This window comes from Mesocricetus auratus, unplaced genomic scaffold (genome assembly GCF_017639785.1).
Source record: "Mesocricetus auratus isolate SY011 unplaced genomic scaffold, BCM_Maur_2.0 Super-Scaffold_100006, whole genome shotgun sequence".
NCBI lineage: Eukaryota > Metazoa > Chordata > Mammalia > Rodentia > Cricetidae > Mesocricetus > Mesocricetus auratus.
Window position 1 is genome coordinate 100614682 of NW_024429190.1, and position 21042 is coordinate 100635723.

At 43.0% G+C, this 21042-nt stretch overlaps 1 protein-coding gene across 5 annotated transcripts in view; it reads left to right on the forward strand.

Moving 5' to 3' along the window:
- Positions 1–11737: 11737 nt before the first annotated feature.
- Dnah12 (dynein axonemal heavy chain 12) overlaps positions 11738–21042 on the forward strand; it is a 155214-nt gene continuing 145909 nt past the window's right edge. For 4 of the 5 annotated variants that reach the window (XM_040747769.1, XM_040747772.1, XM_040747773.1 and 1 more), the window contains exons 1-6: positions 11738–11838; positions 12026–12225; positions 17227–17308; positions 17457–17483; positions 18328–18517; positions 20961–21033. In XM_040747769.1, the coding sequence (XP_040603703.1) occupies positions 12056–12225; positions 17227–17308; positions 17457–17483; positions 18328–18517; positions 20961–21033 (542 nt within the window). In that variant the 5' untranslated portion in view covers positions 11738–11838; positions 12026–12055. Of the gene's footprint in view, positions 11839–11861; positions 11933–12025; positions 12226–17226; positions 17309–17456; positions 17484–18327; positions 18518–20960; positions 21034–21042 lie in introns of those variants that run through there. The other variant, XM_040747771.1, reaches the window with a different exon arrangement.

Genomic DNA, 21042 nt, shown 5'->3' on the forward strand with positions numbered 1-21042 from the left:
CCTCCTTGGTTAACTATCTAGGTAAATTGGGCTTATTACTTAGATTATTTGTAGATGTCCATTAAAAAGGACATATCCTTTGAATATTTCCCAAAAACTTCTGAAAAATCACTCAAAGATTGTAAACTATACTGTGTCCAAATAACTTTTTGAAAATTATTGGAAGTCTGTGAGCAGTCTTTCCCAATCTAACCTGTAGAGCTCTCACTAGCTGACAAGGCCTCATTTGCATCTTAAATTTTTCTGTTAAAACATTAACAGACTGGCTGGATGTTCCTTTTGGCTATATTTAAAGCAATCTAGGTAGCTTCTTAACTATTTTTGAAGGGATTTAAGTATCCTTTTAATCATATAAGCAGTTTACACTCACGCATTCACAATCACATTTCATACATACTGGTGTGGCCACACCATACATTCAGAACATACATGCATCTTTCAGTCATCCTTTTTCCCTAGGTCATGATTAGTCTGTTGCAATGAAGCTTCCTTAATTGAAATCTATGTAAAAGAACAACTCCAGCCAATCCTTGAACTAAAAAGGTTAAAAAGTCCTATATGTTTTTTATCATTCCTCCATTTGAGCTACAGTCATGGGGTACAGCCGTACCTACTCCTTGTAACTCTGTAGATGCAAGGTAGAGAGGCCAGGCTTTTGGCCAAAAGTTTTTAGAGATGACTCACAAAATAGACCTTAAATGTAAACAAAATTTTTCATTCCATATACCTTTGTCTTTGTCTTTTTCTTTAATTAATACCAGTACCAGTTTTTTTTTTTTTGAGTCAGGGTTTCTCTGTATTGTTTGGAGGCTGTCCTGGGACTTACATAAAGGTGTGTTGGGATTAAAAGCCTATGCCGCTGGGAATCTCTTGGATTCCCCTACTTCCTGACCCTGGTATCAGGCTTAGGAGGGGGAAACTCAGAATGTCTAGTTTCTGACTTTTTAATCTCATTGGCAGCAGCCGCTTCCAATGTATTATTGGTGTTATAAAATGGATGAACAGGGAGCTGGCATTAACATGGGGGGGAATCCTCACCAACGCCCATATTTCCCTTACCTGAGTGTTCAGCAATGGTTGGATCTTTATCATGGTGAGCATTCCTAGTATCCGGAGTAGTATTGGGGTCGACATGCCTGATGCACCGTTCGGGGACCCAAATGGGCTTCTCACTTCCTGGAGGGAAAACACAAACAGCCCCTCGGACCCTAGCTAGTAGGGGAGTGGGTGGCTGCCATTTTCCTGTAATCAAATCCCTCCATCTGACCCATCCCAAGGACTGGGAGGGTTTGTTCCAATGTCTCTCCATAGCAGACAAATTATTACGGTCTACGGTCAAAAAATTTAAAATGTAAAGTATGGTGGATAACTGAACATTGGGGGGAGGTAACATACTCCCCCTTTTTTATTTTCTTAAAATACTGTTTGAGAGTGGCATGGGTGCGCTCCACAATAGCCTGTCCCGTGGGGTTGTGAGGAATACCAAAAGAATGGACAATGTGATGTTCCCTGCAAAAGGCAGCAAAGCGATTGCTGGCATAGGCAGGGCCATTGTCCGTTTTCAGGGCATCGGGTATGCCCATGTAGGCAAAGGCCTGCAGGCAATGGGAAATAACATCTTTAATCTTCTCTCCTGAGTGGAGAGAAGCAAAAATCAGTTTAGAATACGTATCCACAGAGACATGCATATATTTTAATTTCCCTGCCTGTGGCAGGTGAGTGACATCCATTTGCCAGAGATGGTTGGCCCTGAGGCCCCGGGGATTTACCCCCCTCATTGGGAGAATTATGATAAGGGGCACAATCAGGGCACTGAGAGGTAATCTGTGTAGCTATGGATAAGGGGCACCCAGTGTGAAATTTAATGGAGCGGGCATTTAGATGATACCTCTCATGGAGCTAGTGGGCCAGCTGCTCCTGAGTAAATAAGACCCTAGGGCGGGTCAAGGAGTCAGCAATTTCATTGCCCTGGGCAAGGGGTCCTGGAAGGTTAGTATGTGCACGAATAAATCCCACATAAGCAGGGTGGATGCGCTGCCAAATAAGATGTTGGAGCTGAACTAATAAGGAACGAACCTGGGAGGTTGGAAGAACATATGGAGAAGTTTCTAAAGGTCTAACAATGTTGGCAACATAAACACTATCCGTATATAAATTAAAGGGCTCTCCCTCAAACATTTGGAAAGCCATCAAGCATGCAAACAACTCGGCGGCTTGTGCTGACATCTGCCCTATGGGTACCCTCTTCTGCACCTGAGAAGAAACCACCACCGCGAAACCCTTGGAGGAGCCGTCTGTAAAGACTGGGCGAGCTCCAACTAGAGGGTTCTCCTTTAAAATCTTGGGAAAGATCACAGGGTGTTGTTTGAAAAAAGACATCAAGGGGCTGTTGGGATATTGGTTATCAAACTGTGCGCCTGTAGATGTAATAAACAGGGTCCACCCATCATGGAAGATCTGTAGATGTTCCACCTCCTCCTTACCATAAGGAAGGATAATTTTATCAGGACTCTTTCCAAAGGTTTGAATGCTAAACTTGTGCGCCTTCCACAACAATTGTAAAATGAGATCATAGTAAGGGGTCACTACCTTCTTAGGGGGAGGCTGACAAATGTACCCAATAAATAGGACCAGTCTGCCAAAACACGGCAGTGGGCGAAAAGCTAGATGAAAGTACAACCAGAACTAGGGGCTGCCCATAATCTATACGCCAAAGGTGGGCTTGCTCTATACTTCTTAACAACAATTGTAGGGCTTCCCTGGCCTCTGGGGTAATCTGTCTAGGGGAAGTTGGAGCAGGATCTCCAGGAAGAATATCATAAAGCGCTTTAAGAGCCCCTGTTTTAATAGAAAGAGAAGGGCGAAACCATTGCACCTCTCCCAAGAATCTCTGCCAATCATGAAGTGTTTTTAAATTTGAACAATCCATCTGGAGTCTTTGTGGCCGGAGGCCAGTTTGTTGAATTTGATGACCCAAATAAGTATAAGGGGGTCTCTTTTGGATCTTTTCAGGAGCCAAAATAAATCCTCGGGCCTCCAGAAGCTCCTGTAGCTCTGCAAAGGCTATGTAACATTGTCTTTCTTTGGCCGCGGCCAAAAGAATATCATCCATGTAGTGGATAATGTAAAGATCAGGGAACTTACGTCTGAGGGGATCTAAACAGGCAGCTACATAAATCTGGCATATAGTTGGACTATTAGCCATCCCTTGGGGGGAGCACCACCCATTGGAAGCGAAGGGCAGGCTCCCTAAAGTTAATCGCAGGAAGGCTAAATGCAAACCGAGGACTATCTTGAGAATGTAAGGGAATAGAAAAGAAGCAATCCTTCAAGTCAATGACAATCAAATGCCAGTCTCTAGGAATGGCCACAGGCACGGGCAAGCCAGGCTGCAGAGCCCCCATAGGCTGCATGGTCGCATTCACTGCCCTCAAGTCTTGTAGTAACCTCCATTTCCCTGAAGATTTTTTTATTACAAATATAGGGGTATTCCAAGGGGACGTGGAAGGAACCAAATGACCTGCCTCCAATTGTTCTTGAACTAGCTGGTGAGCCGCCCTTAGTTTCTCCGCTGGTAAGGGCCACTGTTCCACCCATACCGGATCATCTGATAGCCATGTGATGGGTATGGGGGCTGGCGGCGCAACAGTGACCCTCATCAAAAATGGCCAAAACCCTTCCTATCCCCTGGGGCCCTGGTCTCCAAAGGGAGGGATGCCACAGGGCAAACCTCTCCCTGTTCTAGTTTACCTAGTTCCCTCCCTGGGCTCCAGCCCCTCCCTTGTATCATCTGGGGGCCCCTGCTTTTGGACTTGGGTGCCTGAGTGGTGAGGACCACTCCCATTTCTTGCATGAGGTCCCGTCCCCAGAGGTTAATAGGGAGGCCAGGCAAAACATATGGCTGGAAAAGCCCTGTGTGGCCTTCAGAGTCTTGCCACTTTAAGATCCTGAGGCTTTTTTGGGGCACAGCCTGTCCTATTCCCTGGAGGGTCACTGTCCCTTCCTCTTTCGGCCAGGCGGGGGGCCAGAATTTATCTGAGAGGACAGAGAAATCTGCCCCAGAATCTAAGACGCCCCTAAAGGACTTGCCTTCTATCTTTAATGTAAGCTGGGGGCGGTTCTCCATAGTGGCTACCCAAAATGCTGCCGGGCCGGTACTTCCAAAACCTTGGTTGCCCCTTTTCTCTTTAATTTTTCTAGCCTCACAAGGAGCTGTAGGGAGAAGGAGTAACTGAGCAATCCGTTCTCCTGCAGGGATGGCAACAACCCCACTGCCCACTGATGTCATTATTTTAATCTCCCCCTCACTATCCTGGTCTATAACACCGGGGTGTACCTGGATGCCTCGAAGAATAGTACTGGACCGTCCCAAAAGTAGTCCGACCGTGCCTGGGGGCAATGGCCCATGCACCCCAGTAGGGAGGGCCTGGATCCCCATTTCCGGTGTTAGGATTGCCCGGGCAGAGGGAGCGAGGTCCAATCCTGCACTCCCGAGGTGGCTCTAAGGAGGTCTGAGATATGAAGGGGTTGCTCTGGGGAGAAAATGAGTCCTGCCACTGCCCAGAGCAGGGGTCATTGCCCCGTACACATTGGTTTTGGGGCCCTGGGGCGGGGCCCTCCTCCCGTTTCCCTGATTATTATTAGCAGAAAGGAAATTTCCCTCCCTGTCAGTTTTAGAGTAGCAGTTATTGGCCCAATGATATCCCCTTCGACAACGGGGCATAAACCAGGTCTCTTGAGACCCGTAGTACTATTTTGAGGGCACTCTCTACGGAAGTGTCCCTCCCTACCGCAGCTAAAACATGTTTTTCTCCCTCCCAGAGTAGGTCTTTCTTTCCCCACTTGGGGCCGAATAGCAGCAGCTAACACTTGGCCCTGGATGAAGTTCCCATCAATGTCCCTACAGATCCGGATATAGTCATTTAGACTTTTATTGCGATAGGGGCGAAGGGCTTCCTTACAATACTTATTTGCGTTTTCAAATGCCATCTGCTTGATGACTGGCATCGCAGGCCCAATGCCCCCAAATATTCTTTCTGCTACCTGACTGAGACGGTCTACGAAGTCTTGAAAAGGTTCGGAAGGTCCTTGAAGGATTTTGGACAGATGATCCCCTCCTTCCTTGGAAGGCAATGCTTTCCAAGCCCCTTGGGCCGCTGCTGCCACTTGGGCATAGACTGCGATGTCATATTGCATTTGTTGCTGAATGGTGGCGTATTGACCACTCCCGGTAAGCATCTCCACATTTCTCTGGGGCTGTCCGGCCTGTGCATTCCTTTGGGCTGTCTGGCTGCATCTTTCCTGAAACTCACCTCTCCAAATCAAATAATCTCCCCCCGACAGAGCTGCTCTGCAAAGCTGCTGCCAATCGCCAGGTGTCAAATTAAGAGATGCAAAAGATTCCATTAAGGAAAGTGTAAAGGGAGCCTGTGCTCCATAATTTAAAGTTGCCTCTTTAAGTTGTTTTATATCCTTAAAATTTAAAGGGTTATGACGCCTAATGACCTGTCCAGAATTGTTCGGATCTGGAACTTCCATTACTGGGGCCACCACCGGGCAGCATTGGACCCCTCCTCTGGGTCTTCCCTCCAGGTCTGAGAAGGACTGGGTTATCTCATGGGAGGAGTCCCTTTTTTCAGAGTATGGGGAAGGGTTTCTCTCCCCGTCCTGTCTTTCCTTAATTAGAATCTTTTTTAGTTCTTTTTTAAGGGCCGCGATCTCAGCAAGTAACCGTTCCTTTTCAGACTGTGACGAGTCTGAGTCTGAGCTACTTCCATTTTCTAGGTCTGATAGAGAAGGATATAACCGATTCTGACCGGAGTCCTTCTTTTGGGTCGCGCCCGGAGATGTCTACCCGTTTTTTTGTTGTTACTAAGAGACTCCTCCTCATCCTCACTAACAATGGAGCCTCTAGTTTCAGTCACGGTCTCTTCATCATCACTCTCTGCCCCTGAACTCAAGGAGGCTTGAGTCTCAGTCTCTTGTAACTCTAAAAAGCCTCTTTTGTGTCCTGAACTACCTGGCGGTGACGAACCTTATCTGTCAAAAGTGCTCCCCTCACTAATCTCCATAAGGAGAATGTCGTAGGGGGCAAGGACTCAGATCCCTCTTTTCGTAAAAGTCTATGAAGATCACGGCGAACCTCCTCCCAATCTGGAATATTTAAGCTTCCCCAGTAATGAACCATGGACTGGCTCGTTCGATCGATTTTAGAAAGCCTTCTAGGGTTTTAGACTTGACTGCAGTCCCATGTTCTTTAAGTAACTTTTTTAGTTGATACTGTAATGATTCTAGCTTCCCGGAACTATTCCCCATAGTTTCTTAACCCCGTCCACTTACCTCGCTTTCACGATCTCAGTGGGACCTCCAATTGTCACGTCTGCTGCGCGGCCTGTGTCCGAGAACGTGCGGAGGGTGTCGGGTATTGAAAACACAGAGACTCGTTCAATGATATAAAGAAAACTTTAAACAGGCTCCAAAAAGGTTCAAGAAAAACTTCCTAAGAAAAGCTCCCACCAGAGAAGCTTCTGCTCTCTCCTCTACCCTGGCTGGTTCTGCTCTGACACCAGAGGTGGATGTGTGTGGGTTTTTGAAGGTGCAGTTAGTCTCTGGACAAGGTCGAGGTCAGGGCGGTTTCCGTGGGAAGGCCTTTCCCAGGAACTTATTGTATCATTTTTAGTAAACATGTTTTTACTAAACATTGTCTTACAGCTGCCTACTCCCAGGCAGAAGGGGAAGTGGCCAGGAACTTATTGTATCGTTTTTAGTAAACATGTTTTTACTAAACATTGTCTTACAGCTGCCTACTCCCAGGCAGAAGGGGAAGTGGGTCTCTGCTCAAGGTCTGGTGTTCCCACAATTATAGTTTTCCTTAGTTATGATAAAAGATAAGCTACATATAAGACTTTAGACTCACAAAGATAGGATAGATGATATTTTCTTTAAATCTTAATAAATGTTAATGGACAAAATATCGTAGCTATGTTCTTACTTGATAACTGTTCTGTTATATATAATTTGACTATGTTAAAGTTAAAACCTTTCTTTTTATTTAAATAGAAAAGAGATGGGGCTGGAGAGATGGCTCAGAGGTTAAGAGTACTGACTGTTCTTCCAGAGGTCCTGAGTTCAATTCCCAGCAACCACATGGTGGCTCACAACCATCTATACTGAGGTATGGTGCCCTCTTCTGACAAGTAGGCACACGTGCAGACAGAACATTGTATACATAATAAATAAAATATTAAAAAAAAGAAAAGAGGAGATGATGGGGAAGTCCTGTGTATATGTCAATAAAGCACTGTTGGCCAATAGGGAAGCAAGATAGGTGGGACTAGGAGTCGAGGAGGATTCTGGGAAAGAGAAACACAGTGAGTCATGATGTAGCCTCCAGAGGAGTAAAAGGTCTGGACCCTTTCTCAGGTAAAAGAAATACTTAGATTAACAATTATGGGGTAAATATTTATGTCAGAGATAGCCAGTAAGAAACCAAGCAAACAGCCAACAGCTTCATAATTAATATAGCCTCTTGTGTGTTCATTTGGGACTGATGCAGCTCTGTAACCAGGCTGGTGGGAAGACTTTACTCTACAAGTAGAGGTGATACTTGATTTCTCCATGTTCAGAGACATAAGTCAGTGCTGCCTTAAATAACAGGTCCTTACCAGCAGGCTGTGGGGAGTAACCAGTAGCCTTGGCAACAGCCTGTGATGTTTGGTGTATGTTTTTTGGGGGAATCTATAGGGCCCCTTTGCCAATGACATGATATGATATAACCCATTCCTGGCATTGGACGTTTTACTTGGTGTCATAAAATATCTAGCTGGGACATTGCCTCCCCCTTCATACGGTGACTCCACTTAAATTCCTTTCAGATTCAGAATTCTCAGCTACTTCTCTAGCACCAAGTCTGTGTGCATGCTGCCTCCCATGATGACCGTGTGCTAACCCCCTGAAACTATACGCAAGCCCCAGTTGAAAAACCTTCCTTGCAGCTGGATGTAGTAGCACATGCCTTTAATTGTTGGGGCCTAGCCCCCACAGGGTCTCTGGGTTGTTTGTCAGCTGATGGCCACAGGTGCATCCTGTTTTCTAGGCCTGGCTTACTGCCCCCGCATTGCCCCACTGACATCAACATCTAGCACGAGGAAAACACGCTCTCGTCCATCTGGGGTGTTTCTACTGTGTTGTAAGACTATATATAAGACTGCTCCCTCCTACAAGAGAGAGACCTCTTAGCACTTGCAAAAATAAACACACTTCTTAGTACAAACAGCTGGACATCTGGTCTTTCTTTTCCTGATACCTCGGAGTTGCTTGTGGCGCAGGTGCCGCATTTAATCCCAGCACTCAGGAGGCAGAAGCAGGATAGTTCCAAGTAAGCCAAGGCTACACAAACCTTATCTTGCAAAACAAACAAAACAACACAAAAAACCTTTTCTTTTGTAAGAGTTGCTGTGTTCAGAGAAGCTAGGAAACAAGGAAGACCCTAAGAGAGACGTACATGGTCCCCTGGAGAAGGGAAAAGGGACAAGATCTCCTGAGCTAATTGGGAGCATGGGGGGAGGGGAGAGAGAGTTAGGAGAAGGAGAAGGGGAGAAGAGGAGGGGAAAGGAGGACATGAGGGAGCAGGAAGATTGAGTCAGGGGAAGAATAGAGGACAGCAAGAAAAGAGATACCATAATAGAGGGAGCCATTATAGGTTTAAAGAGAAATCTGGCACTAGGGAAATGTCCAGAGATCTACAAGGATGACCCCAACTAACAATCTAAGCAATAGTGAGACGCTACCTTAAATGCCCTTCCTCGATAATGAGATTGATGACTACCTTATATGCCATTCTAGGGCATTTATTCCAGTAACTGATAGAAGCTGAAGTAGACACCCACAGCTAAACACTGAGCTGAACTCCTAGAATCCAGTTGCAGAGAGGGAGGAGTGATGAGCAAAGGGGTCAAGACCAGGCTGGAGAAACCCACAAAAACAGCTGGCCTGAACAAGGGGGAGCTCATGGACCCTGGACTAATATCTGGGAAACCAGCATAGGACTGATCCAGACCCTTTGAACGTGGATGTCAGTTTGGAGGTCTGGGCAATCCATGGGGCCTCTGGTAATGGATCAGTATTTATCCCTAGTACACAAATGGACTTTAGGAGCCCACTCTACATAGAGGGATACTCTCTCAGCCTAGACACATGGGGGAGGGCCTAGGCCCTGCTCCAAATGATATGACAGACTTTGAAGATCCCCCATGGAAGGCCTCACCCTCCCTGGGGAGCAGGGGATCCATAGGGGGCAGGGAAGAAGGGAAGGGAGCAAGAACTGGGATTGCCATGTAAAACAAGCTTGTTTCTAATTTAAATTTTAAAAAAGTAAAAATAAAGTTGCTGTGTTGATGCTGTCTCTTCTTAGCAATAGGGCATTAAGATAGATGTGTTCCTGAGTTTGGTTTGCAAATATTTTATTGAGAAATTTTACATCTGTGTTCATAAGGGATATTGGTCTATAATTTTCCCTTTTGGGGATGTCCTTGTCCGGTTTTAGCATCAGAGTAATAGTGGCATTGTCTCTATCACACATAAATAATGTATTTTTAAAATTAAATAATTCAATTTGTTAACTGAAAAAAGGTTTGGATAGGTATTTAATAAAACTACTTAAAAATCTGTTAAAGACAAGTTGGATAAGGCTGATGTTAATAGATGATTATTAGTTTATTAGTGACTTGATTATATTTATAAAATCTCTTCACTATATCACTAAATTTATTTGTTTGAATGAATGAGAGCTGTATACATCATACAAAACTTTATTCCTTGTACTTTAGCCTAACAAAAATAGCATTAAGAAAAACTGTCACATAAACATACAATTATTTTGTTTTATACACACAGATACTTGAGCTGCAGAGTTCTAGAAAGTTCATTCTCCTACTGATGCCACATATGGAATGCTTACTATGTGTAAAACATGGTAGTATATGGTGTATCTTCATGTAAAAAACTCTTACATGGTGACGAGCACACAGAAGATACTCAGATGTCAGAATCAATATATTTACCATCTGGAAACTGCAGAGAGAGAGGGGGGGGGCTGGGAGAGAGAGAGGGGGGAGAGAGAGAGGGGAGAGAGAGAGAGAGAGAGAGAGAGAGAGAGAGAGAGAGAGAGAGAGAGAGAGAGAGAGAGAGAGAGAGAGAGAGAGAGAGGAAAATTTGGACATAGTCTGCTATGTCTCCTTCCCTCACAGACTGGGGTGTCTGTTTCCCTGGTCTGCCAGGGAAAGAAGGAAAATGAGCACTATACTCTCCAAAACCTTTAGTACTAAACAGCTCCTCTGAGTAGGCAAGGGAGGACCCCCTCCAACTGTGCAAATGGGAGAAATAAGCTAACCCCAACAGAGTCGTGAAGCAGGTATACTCAGGCAGAGACTGTAGGTCCCTGGGGGGAAAGGTCAAGGCCCAGGAAGAAGGAAAGTGTCCACACACCATCCCCACCCCCGGCCTGGAGTTTAAAAACTAGCAGTAGAAGATGCTTCCGCTGGCACAGCAGAAAGAAGGCTGCGGCTGGGAGGAGGACAAGGTATTAAATGAGACAGGTCGTGCCAAGTGAAACAAGCCAGACATGGACACCTGCCTCACGTCTTCTCACGTGCAGAAGGTTTATCTGAACGCACATACAGCGAGAAAAGAAGAAGGATGAAGAAGAGGAGCCAGTGTGAGGAGAGAACGGGACGGGGAAGGGGTGCATGAAAGCTAAAGAAAAAATTTGTATGCCAACTGAAAAAAGCACTCCTCAAGAATGTATTCATCCCCCATAATCTTTTTGGACTCTACACAGGGGCTTCAAATCGCAGCATTGTTTCCTCAAGCATAACTGCAAAGTTTGCGCCTTAACCTGTTTGATTATTGGCAAGGACTTCCTGAAAGTGTTGTATAAACAAATAGCAAATATAGAAACAAGATAAATTCTATTGAGCATTAGTTACAGGAGTTACAGAAAGTCACTATGTGGATACGTGCAGACTCCGTTCTTCCTTGTGAATATTTACAGAAGTCTGTGTTTTCCAGTGGATCCAATTTTCTGCTTCTACAATTTTTGAAAATCCTATTTCCTGGTCTCCATCCAAGGAAAGGCAGTTAGTGAAACAGCAGCAGCAACAACAGAAAAAACTTGTAACTCTTCCTCCATGCAACTGAGTAAAAAATTGTGGGACTGTTAATCTTAAATCTGTCCTAATTGGGCAGCTGGTTCTTCCAACAACCAAACCCTTCCAGGAAGCCAGGACAGTTTCTATGGTGACCGTGTTGTTTCTACTGGATTGTCTACACCCTCCGCTGGATACTTGCTAGAGGTTTCAACCTTCCTTATTCACGTCGGCTTCACCAGACGAGAAACTCCGAAGTCTGTCTCTGCGTGCCGAATGAGAAAGGTAGCAGTCCTCTGCATTTCTCTTCCTTTCCTTCTGAGACCTATGAATTATCTCCTTATCCTGGGGGGGGGGGGGCATTTGGGTGAAGTATAGTTGATACCATGGTTAAATTGTCCAGCGTTTACATGTTTTACATTCGCTATGCATTAACTACTACTATTTCTGTCAATCATAACGTTACTTTATGTGATTTAGCCTGACTGATTCAGTAATGTTTTGAAAAATGTTAATGATATTAAATACTGGCTTGGGGGAGGGGCGTTCTCTCTTAACAACTAGATTTTGTTGTGGTTTGCCTCTAGGGGGAAAACAACAAGCCCTGGGTTTCAGAGTTGAAAGGCTATTCAGCGCACACAGTTCCTCAGTTTCCAAACCTAAGGGAAACAATGTCTGACTTCGTGTCTTCATAGTAAGTGGCTGGTAGAGCTGTGTTTAGAATCCCTGCCCACTCATCTCAACTGTCATTTCAACTACTACCCCACTGGGCAAGTGAATCTGAGAAGGTGTGGAATTTTCTTTATGCTGTCGTGTAAAGTACACTGAATATATTGAGTCTTGATTTCATAAAATGTCTGTATGAACTTTTTCTTTTCCAGGGTATAGAGTATTTTAATCCCGAGACCAAGATGTCAGACCCCAACAAAAATGCCATTAGAGCAGAAAAGGAGGCTTTGAACTTGAAGTTGCCTCCTATCGTCCGTCCCCCCAAAGACATCGGTGTTGACACACCAAAGCAGAGCGAGCTGCTAAATTACAGACGGTCTAAGGAGCAGCAGAAGAAAATTAACCAGTTAGTGTAAGTAGCGCATTAGTAAACAATTATTGTTTGGAATTAACGATTAGCTTAATAGGCTCATAATTTTTTAAAACTACATAGGTTTTCCAGGGATGAAATAAGGATTAAAGTTCAAATTCACTAAAAAAAGCAATTGAAAATTAACCATAGTGATAGCCAACTTTGTAGAGAGCTTGCCCACCCAGATAGTGTCCCCAACCCCGCCCAGATAGTGTCCCCATCACGTTACTTACACTTCTCACAGCACCTTGATGAGGTATATGTTATTGTTAAACTCTTTTTAAATTTTACTTTTAAAATATTTATTTATTTTATATATATGTGTAAGTGCCTAAGTTTGCGTATATACACCACATGTAAGCAAGAGCCCAGGGAAGTCGGAAGAGGTCAGATCCCCTGGAACTAGTCTAGCTGCCATGTGGGCGCTAGACCCTGGGTCCTGAGACATTTATCCAGCTCATTTATCTTCATTTTTTAAATGACTGAACTAAGGGATAGAAAAGTAATTTGCTCCCACACCTGAGGTCTGGATCCAGTGGTCTGGTTCTGCAGTTCAAGTATCTTGTCATGTCTGCTATTGTGTTATAACTGTACTGATTTCCGAAAACGAATCTGGACTTCCCCTTCTTGGTCAACTTCTTTTAAAAGTGGTTTTGCAACTGACTTGAATTTTATTGCCACTTTGTTTGATGGTCATATTGTCAAAAATGATCATTTAAATTTTGGTCGTTACACATTATAGTTAAACAGGTGTGGAATCATATGGCTTCCATAGACATATTTTTATAAGCCCGTTATTCACTTACTCATATTTAAACCTAAATGAAGAATATTGACTAATATCATTGTTAGATACGCTGTTAGATATATTTTGCCCTCTTCATTCTTTTTACAAAATATTTTATTTGAGTGTATATGTGTGTGTGTGTGTGTATGCAAATGTACATGCCAGAGCCTTCAGAAGCCATAAGAGGACATCATATTCCCAACATGGATGCTGGGAACCAAACCCCAGTCCTCTGGAGGAGGAGCAAGCCCTCTGAGGCACTGAGCCCTCTCTGCAGCCTCTTCCCTGGTTCATTCTGAAGACTCGGTAAGGTTGTAGAAGACTTAGAAAGGCTTCCCAGCAGCTCCTTGTGATCGCCCATTGCCATGAACTACTCACAGTCCCATGGGTACACTGTATTTTTTTATCATTTTGAAGACATGCTTTGCAATTAAGGTGTCTGAATCCCTTCCACACTGCTTTAATCCTTTCTACAATGTGTATCATTTTATGTGAAGATGCTAACTACCTGATGTTGTCCACTGTGCTCGTTACTAGGAAGAGCATAGAAAGCAATAAGAAAGGACTGTGTCTCTAACAAGCTCGTTTGCCACCAGGATAAGACAGTAAACACGTAACAAAAAAGTTACATTCAACTTTCAGATCAGTTCTCAACCTGTGGGTCTCCGACCCCTTCAAGGTTTGAAGGACCCTTTCACAGGGGTCATTCAAGACCACTGGAAAACACAGATGTCTACATTATGATTCATGACAATAGCAAAATTACAGTTGCTATGAGGTAGCAACAAAAACAAGTTGAGATCCACTGCTTTAGATGAAGGGTGCCCTGAGGAAACATGATAGAGTGTAGCGAGCTGCCAGTGTGTTCGCAGCTACAGTGCTACCATACTTCACAATGATCTGAGGCTAAGGGCTAAGGATGAATATAAAGACAAAGAAGTGGCTCATTCTTGCAAGGAGAATGGCATTTATTATTACAAGAGTGGAGCCTTATATACCAAAGGCAGGCATGGTAGAAAAACACCAAGGTCAGAAGCCTACCTTCCCAGGGCCCTCCTGCAAAGGGGTGGGTCAAAAACAGGAATTAGCATTTAGATAATAAACAGGAACTTGCATGCAGGTCTTACTGGGAGGAGGGGATGAGAAATGTTTTGCTAAAATCTCCTAGTAACAAGCAGTCAACAGACCCCCATGGGGAAAGGGTGCAACAAGTCCCCCTTTTATATATAATTTAAAAAATTAGCATCTGGCTTAGGTTGCCCGGGACGTTAACATCTACCTTACCCGTCAATGAGAAGTCTGTCCAGGCCTCACAAACCCTCTGTCTTAGGTTGGTAGATGTCCCCTGGGACATACCTGTCATTGATAACTCATTTGTCTTGTTGGCTCAACCAGGCCTGCACTGAGGGGTTGTCTGTTGACAAAGAAAGCATGATCTGCTTTGTAAGAAAATGGCACTGGGCTTGTGGCCTTTCCATATGGCAAACTAGGGCTAAAGACTCTGTTGCCCAGGGTCATAATCCTGAGGGCTAGTGACCCACTCCGTTTCTCAAGTAATAGACCTATCTGTTGCAGTCCCGTTATGAGGGGGTCTAGTATAAATTTGGAAACTTAGGGTAGAGGCATCCCCCCCCCCCGGGGAGTTATCCAGCATGCCTGCTGTGGCAACTGGCTAAGAGATAGGGAAGCCAAAAACTGCAGCCGCTGTGATGTCAAAGTCACTCCCGTGTCGTGTGAGGATGAGTTGGTTCTCTCCTGACTGTTCCACTGGAATAGGCATGACACCTGGGACACGGACCGCCAAGGCTGATCAACAGCTTCTCAAGCGGCATTCCTGGAGGAGATAATTAAACATTTCTCCCGAGAGAGTGTTACTGAATATAGCAAATGTCCAAGTCCATCCTGAGGGCTGCCTTTCTTAGGCTATGGTTGAGGCTGGTTATAGCTGCATATACCTGACACTGAAGACCTGCCAGCATCAGGACAGGCAGGTTCCTCATTAAAGCCTAATGAGTCTATAGGTGGCTGATGAGTATCAGCAGGAACAGAGCACACACAACGCTCTGGAACCCAAATTGGGTACTTACCATCTTGTGGGAAAACACAAACAGACCCCCGGACCCAAACCAAAACCAGATCTGGTTCTCTCCAAAGACCTGAGGTCAGGTCTTTCCATTTAACTAGAGGCTTTTGCTGTACAGCAGGGCGCCAATGACGATCTGCTGCGGAGTTGCCAGAAGCATACACAATTAAAAAATTTAAGATATAGAGAATAAATGATAGAGTGAGGGGAGCCAAGATGGCCCCCAAGAATAGAGAAAGAGTGTGGTAGTACACTCCTGTAGTCTCAGTCCTGAGGAAGCTGAGCATGTGAATTGTGAGTTCAAGAACAGCCTGGGTTATGTAGTGGGACCCTGTATGAGTGAAAAATAACTAAGAAGACAATATAAATAATAGTAACATGCAAGATATCCCAGGAGCACCACAGGAATGGTTGTGGGGAGAATATTTAGGTAAAGAACTAAAGAATGGGAAGAAATCTTCTACTTAAATAGGAGAAAGTCATCCTATGGATGGGATGGCAATCACAAGAGTCATGAAATATGAATGATTTTAGTGTACATAGCAGCTGACAACAGTTAATATCATGAAGGTCCCATAGGCCCCGGGGAAAACTGGTGCAAGGTGAAGAGGAGATTGGAGCAGATTGTCCAGAGCTTTATAGGCCATAACAAGGAATTCAAGATGTGTTTTTAGACCGGTGGATGCCATTAAAACGTTCTAAATGAGCCAGGTGTGGTGGTGCATGCCTTTAATCCTAGCAGCTGAGGGCCAGAGGCAGGTGGCTACAAGACCAATATATCAAGGTCCGGATCCGCCAGGGCTAGAAGAAGAGGAGGGGAGGAAGGAAGGAAGGAAGGAAGGAAGCGAGGGAGGGAGGAATGGGGGAGGGAGGGAGGAAGAAAGGGGGAAGGGAGGGAGGAAGAAAGGAAGGATGGAAGAAGGAAGGGAGGGAGGGAGGAAGGAAGGGAGAAAAGGATGGAAGAAGGAAGGGAGGGAGGAAGGAGGGAGGGAGGAAGGAAGGGAGGGGGGAAGGAGGGAGGAAGGAAGGGAGGGAGGAAGGAAGGGAGGGAGGGAGGAGGGAGGGAGGAAGGAAGGGAGGGGGGAAGGAGGGAGGAAGGAAGGGAGGGAGAGAGGGAGGAAGGGAGGAAGGGAGGGAAGGAGGGAGGAAGAGAGGGGGAAGGAGAGAGGAAGGGAGGAAGAGAGGGGGAAGGAGGGAGGAAGTGTTCCAAACAGGAACGTGATGGGAAATTATTACCAAAATTTTAATAATCAGCGAATGAAAGTGGTCCTACTTTCTGAATGGACGACAAGATGGTTTGTTTTGTTTTCAAGTCAGGGTCTCGCAGATCTGTACCACTTTTATTTGCTGCTTGATAAAACATACTGCCTCAAAGTTTCCCAACTATAATACTACATTAATAATAATGAGAGAATTTCCATGTATTTCTTTGCAAAAACAAACAAAAAAAACTGGAGTTAAGTATTAATTTGCCTCGACTTCTCTGATGCCAGCAGCATTGCTCTGGCCTCCTCGGTGTTTCTGGTGCTTGCTCAATGTGGCTGTGGCTCATGTGTCCCAAGTTTGTTTTCCTTGTCTTCTTAGTCTCAATGGCACGTCAGCTGAGAGATGGGGGAGGCTCTGAGAAGCCCTCACGAGGTATTTCTTAGTACAGGGTGTAAGGAAGCTGCCTCTGACACGCTGGCATTTTAACAGGGACGACTTAGTCTATAGCAGACTTCATTTTAAAACTATCAGTAAGCTATTATTGAGAATGATTTTATTTTTAGTATTACGTTTACACTGTTCTTGAATAATTTAAAACTTAAGATGTCGTTGGTAATGGCCACTAGGATTTGTTCCTCATAAAAAGTTCAGTCAGAGGCAGATATGATGGCTCATGCCTGTAATTGCAACACTCTGGGAAGCTGAGGCAGTAGGATTGCCACAAATAGGAAACCAGCCTCAACGACATAGTAAGTTCAAGGCTAGCCTGGTTGAGACTGTCTCTCAGTACCCCCTCCTTTAAAAAAAGGAAATGATAATGCAGTCAAATAAAGATCTCTTGAAAATTTCCTTGTTTAGTGTAGAGTCTAAAATGTTTGACTTGAGGTATTTTAGTAATTAATGCTCACTTTATCATGCATTTCAGAATTGCTGGAGCAAAAAAAAATTTAGACAAAACTCTGAATAAAAGAATACCTTCATTACCAGAGCCGGACTACCCTCCGACTGTAAGTTCTCTCTTTAAAACCACCATGTACCATTTTATTTCTTAAAGCATCTCAATAGAACTCATTTTAAAAAGAACAATTATATCTAAAATTTGATTAAAATGTTTTAAACTCCATCCTTATTTGTCTTTTGTTTTATTTTTGACAGATGACCAGTGACATTAAAAAAAAAGGAGTGAGTTGGATTTTCTTGTTTTGAAAATATTCAAAAATAATTATGACAAAGTATTCTTCTAAGACCAACCCACCAAGCTTCCTCCTAGGAAAGAAGTCTGTAAACAGCTTTACATTTCTCAATCCAAAGGAGCAAGCATGTTGTGGGTCACACATGAGGCTTTCCAAGAGTTACATGTGTGCTGCCATCCATCACTTGAGGATTAGCTGCATAAATATTTTACTTCTTATTCAAAACTGTTGAAAAATATTCAAAATATCAGTTACAGAAGAAACGTGTCTCTCTTGTAAAACTAGTATAATAATTATTTATCTTAATATTGATGCAATGTTTATTTTTCCCCTAACAAATACTTAATGAGAAGTACTATATACTAGGGACATTAACTGCATGAGTAATGACATAGGGCTGTGAAATGATTGGTTGAAAAATGCCAATGCGTACAGTTTATTTAATAGTAAAGAATCCAGAAAGTTTTGGAGCTGGTTACATATGAGAGGAAATTATGAAGCATGTTTGCAGATGGGGCTGTAAGTTTCCTAAGTCCGTTAAGATTTTCTTTGGGGATAGAGGACTGAAAATATGAATATGAAATTCTCCTTATGAACTGGCAATACTGTGGGAGAACCTCCTTTTACTAGTCAAGATTTTGGTTTAGTTTATCTAATTAAAAAATCCATTACATTTATTTATGGGGTGGGGTGGTGGTTATGGTGTATGTGTATGTGAGACTTCTAGAATATTTTTATTATGAAAAATTGTTGTCTTAGAAAATAGAATTTAGGAGCTACACGAGATGCTCTATCACTCTGACCATGTGGCTTGTTCCTTTAATGCTCCCAAGCTAAACTACATTTACATGAAGCAGTGTGTAGAGAGCAGTCCTATAGTACCCATCCAGCCGGAATGGCTGGACCACATGCTAACCCTGATCCCTGAACACCTAAAGGAAGGGAAGAAAAGAGAAGAACTGCTGGCAAGTCTTGTAAGTGAGGTATCAAATGACTTTGAAAAAAGCATGAAGAGATATTTGGGTGAGTACCACCTGGCACAGACCAAACTTCTTTTATGCCCGTCCCACGAGTGAGTCAGAAGTGGAAGGAAGCTGATGTTTGGTACAGAGCTGTAACACCAGCTCCTGAGAGGTAGACCTGGGAGGATGAAGGGTTCCAGGTCCATCCTCAACTGCATAGTGAGTTTGAGACCAACCTGCACTCCATGAGATCTTGTCTCAAAAAAAAAAAGCAAAATAAGACAAAATAGCAGAAGTAAAGTGAATACTGAGTACTATATATTCAAAATTCACGTATTTATTCACTGTGATTTCTGCCTTTAGTTATAGTCTGAGATTACAACCCAGTGAAAGACTTGGTAATCTAAGGGCACCTTTTGTATTTATTACAACAGTGAAAGACTTGGTAATCTAAGGGCACCTTTCATATTTATTACAACAGTGAAAGACTTGGCAATCTAAGGGCACCTTTCGTATTTATTACAACAGTGAAAGACTTGGCAATCTAAGGGCACCTTTTGTATTTATTACAACAGTGAAAGACTTGGCAATCTAAGGGCACCTTTCGTATTTATTACAACAGTGAAAGACTTGGCAATCTAAGGGCACCTTTCGTATTTATTACAACAGTGAAAGACTTGGTAATCTAAGGGCACCTTTCGTATTTATTACAACAGTGAAAGACTTGGTAATCTAAGGGCACCTTTCGTATTTATTACAACAGTGAAAGACTTGGCAATCTAAGGGCACCTTTCGTATTTATTACAACAGTGAAAGACTTGGCAATCTAAGGGCACCTTTCGTATTTATTACAACAGTGAAAGAGTTGGTAATCTAAGGGCACCTTTCGTATTTATTACAACAGTGAAAGACTTGGCAATCTAAGGGCACCTTTCGTATTTATTACAACAGTGAAAGAGTTGGTAATCTAAGGGCACCTTTTGTATTTATTACAACAGTGAAAGACTTGGCAATCTAAGGGCACCTTTCGTATTTATTTGCTACTATTTGTTGCTATTTGATTTTTTTATTTTGACACTATGGTTTTAGCGATTCTATTTTTATGGTTATTAGAAATATTAATATATTTTAAATATTTGTGATATTTATTAGAATATTGTTGTTGTTTCTTTTGAGACAGAGTATCACTTTGTAGCCTAGGCTGGCTGGAAAACTTACTATGTACCCTTGGCTGGCCTCAAAGCTCATGACAATCCTCTTGTCCCAGTGTCTTGGATACTGTGGTACAGATACAAGCTGCTGTGCTTGGCTCTGACTTTACTCCTCTAATTGACAAAATTATGTACATTTAATAATATATAATATGCCTCAAAATAATGGGTGCATTGTATAATGTCTAAGGTGACCAATTGACATGTATTAATTCATGCACATGCTGAAATGCTTAAAAGTACTATTAGGTATTTTTTTGTTTGTTTGCTCTTTTGTTTTTTGGTTTTTCAAGACAGGGTTTCTCTGTATTGTTTTGGAGGCAGAGGCAGAGGCAGGCGGATCTCTGTGAGTTGGAGGCCAGCCTGGTCTACAGAGCAAGTTCCAGGACAGGCTCCAAAGCAATAGAGAAACCCTGTCTCAAAAAAAAAAAAAGATCTTTGATCCATTTGGAGTTGAGTTTTGCTCATGGCGATAGATGTGGATCTATCTGCATTCTTCTACATGTTAACATCCAGTTATACCAGCATCATTCGTTGAATATTTTTTCTTTTTCCATTTTATATTTTTAGCCTTTTTGTAAAAAAATAGGTGTTCATATGTGTGTGTGTTGATATTGGGGTCTTTGATTTGATGCCATTGGTCCATGTGTCTGTTTTTATCCCAATACCAAACTGCTTTCATTACTATAGCTCTATAGAAGAGCTTGAAGTCAGGGATGGTGATGCCCCCAGATGATCCTCTATTGTACAGAATTGTTTTGACTATCCTGGGATTTTTGTTTTTCCATATAATGTTGAGTATTGCTCTCTCAAGGTCTGTGAAGAATTGTGTTGGGATTTTGATGGGGATTGCACTGAATCTGTAGATTACTTTTGGGAGGATTGCCATTTTTACTATGCTGATCCTACCTATCCAAGAGCATGGGAGATCTTTCCATTTTATGATATCTTCTTTATAATTTTTCTTTAAAGACTTTAAACGTCTTTCACTTGTTTGGCTAGAGTTAGAATGAATTTCTTAAGTGGTCATACCAGTGATCTTTGAATAGATAGAATGCAAAGAACTGAGAATTAAGAGTGTTCCTATATCTGAATTCACCTTCAAAGGAAGGACAAAATGATGCTAAACTTGATAATATGAAAGAAAGGGAATTTTTTCTCTTATTCATTTTAATGTACAGTAAACTTTACCTTACAGTGACAAGTTAGAGATGTAGACAAAAAAATCTAACTTAGTCTTAGTTAGAACTTGGAAGTATATTCAGAAAATGTTAACACTTATGTATATTTTAGTACAGAGTGTTCTTGTGAAACCTCAAGTTAAATGGCTTGAAGATGACGAGGGCCCTTTGCCTGAATCTCCTCTGTGAGTAAA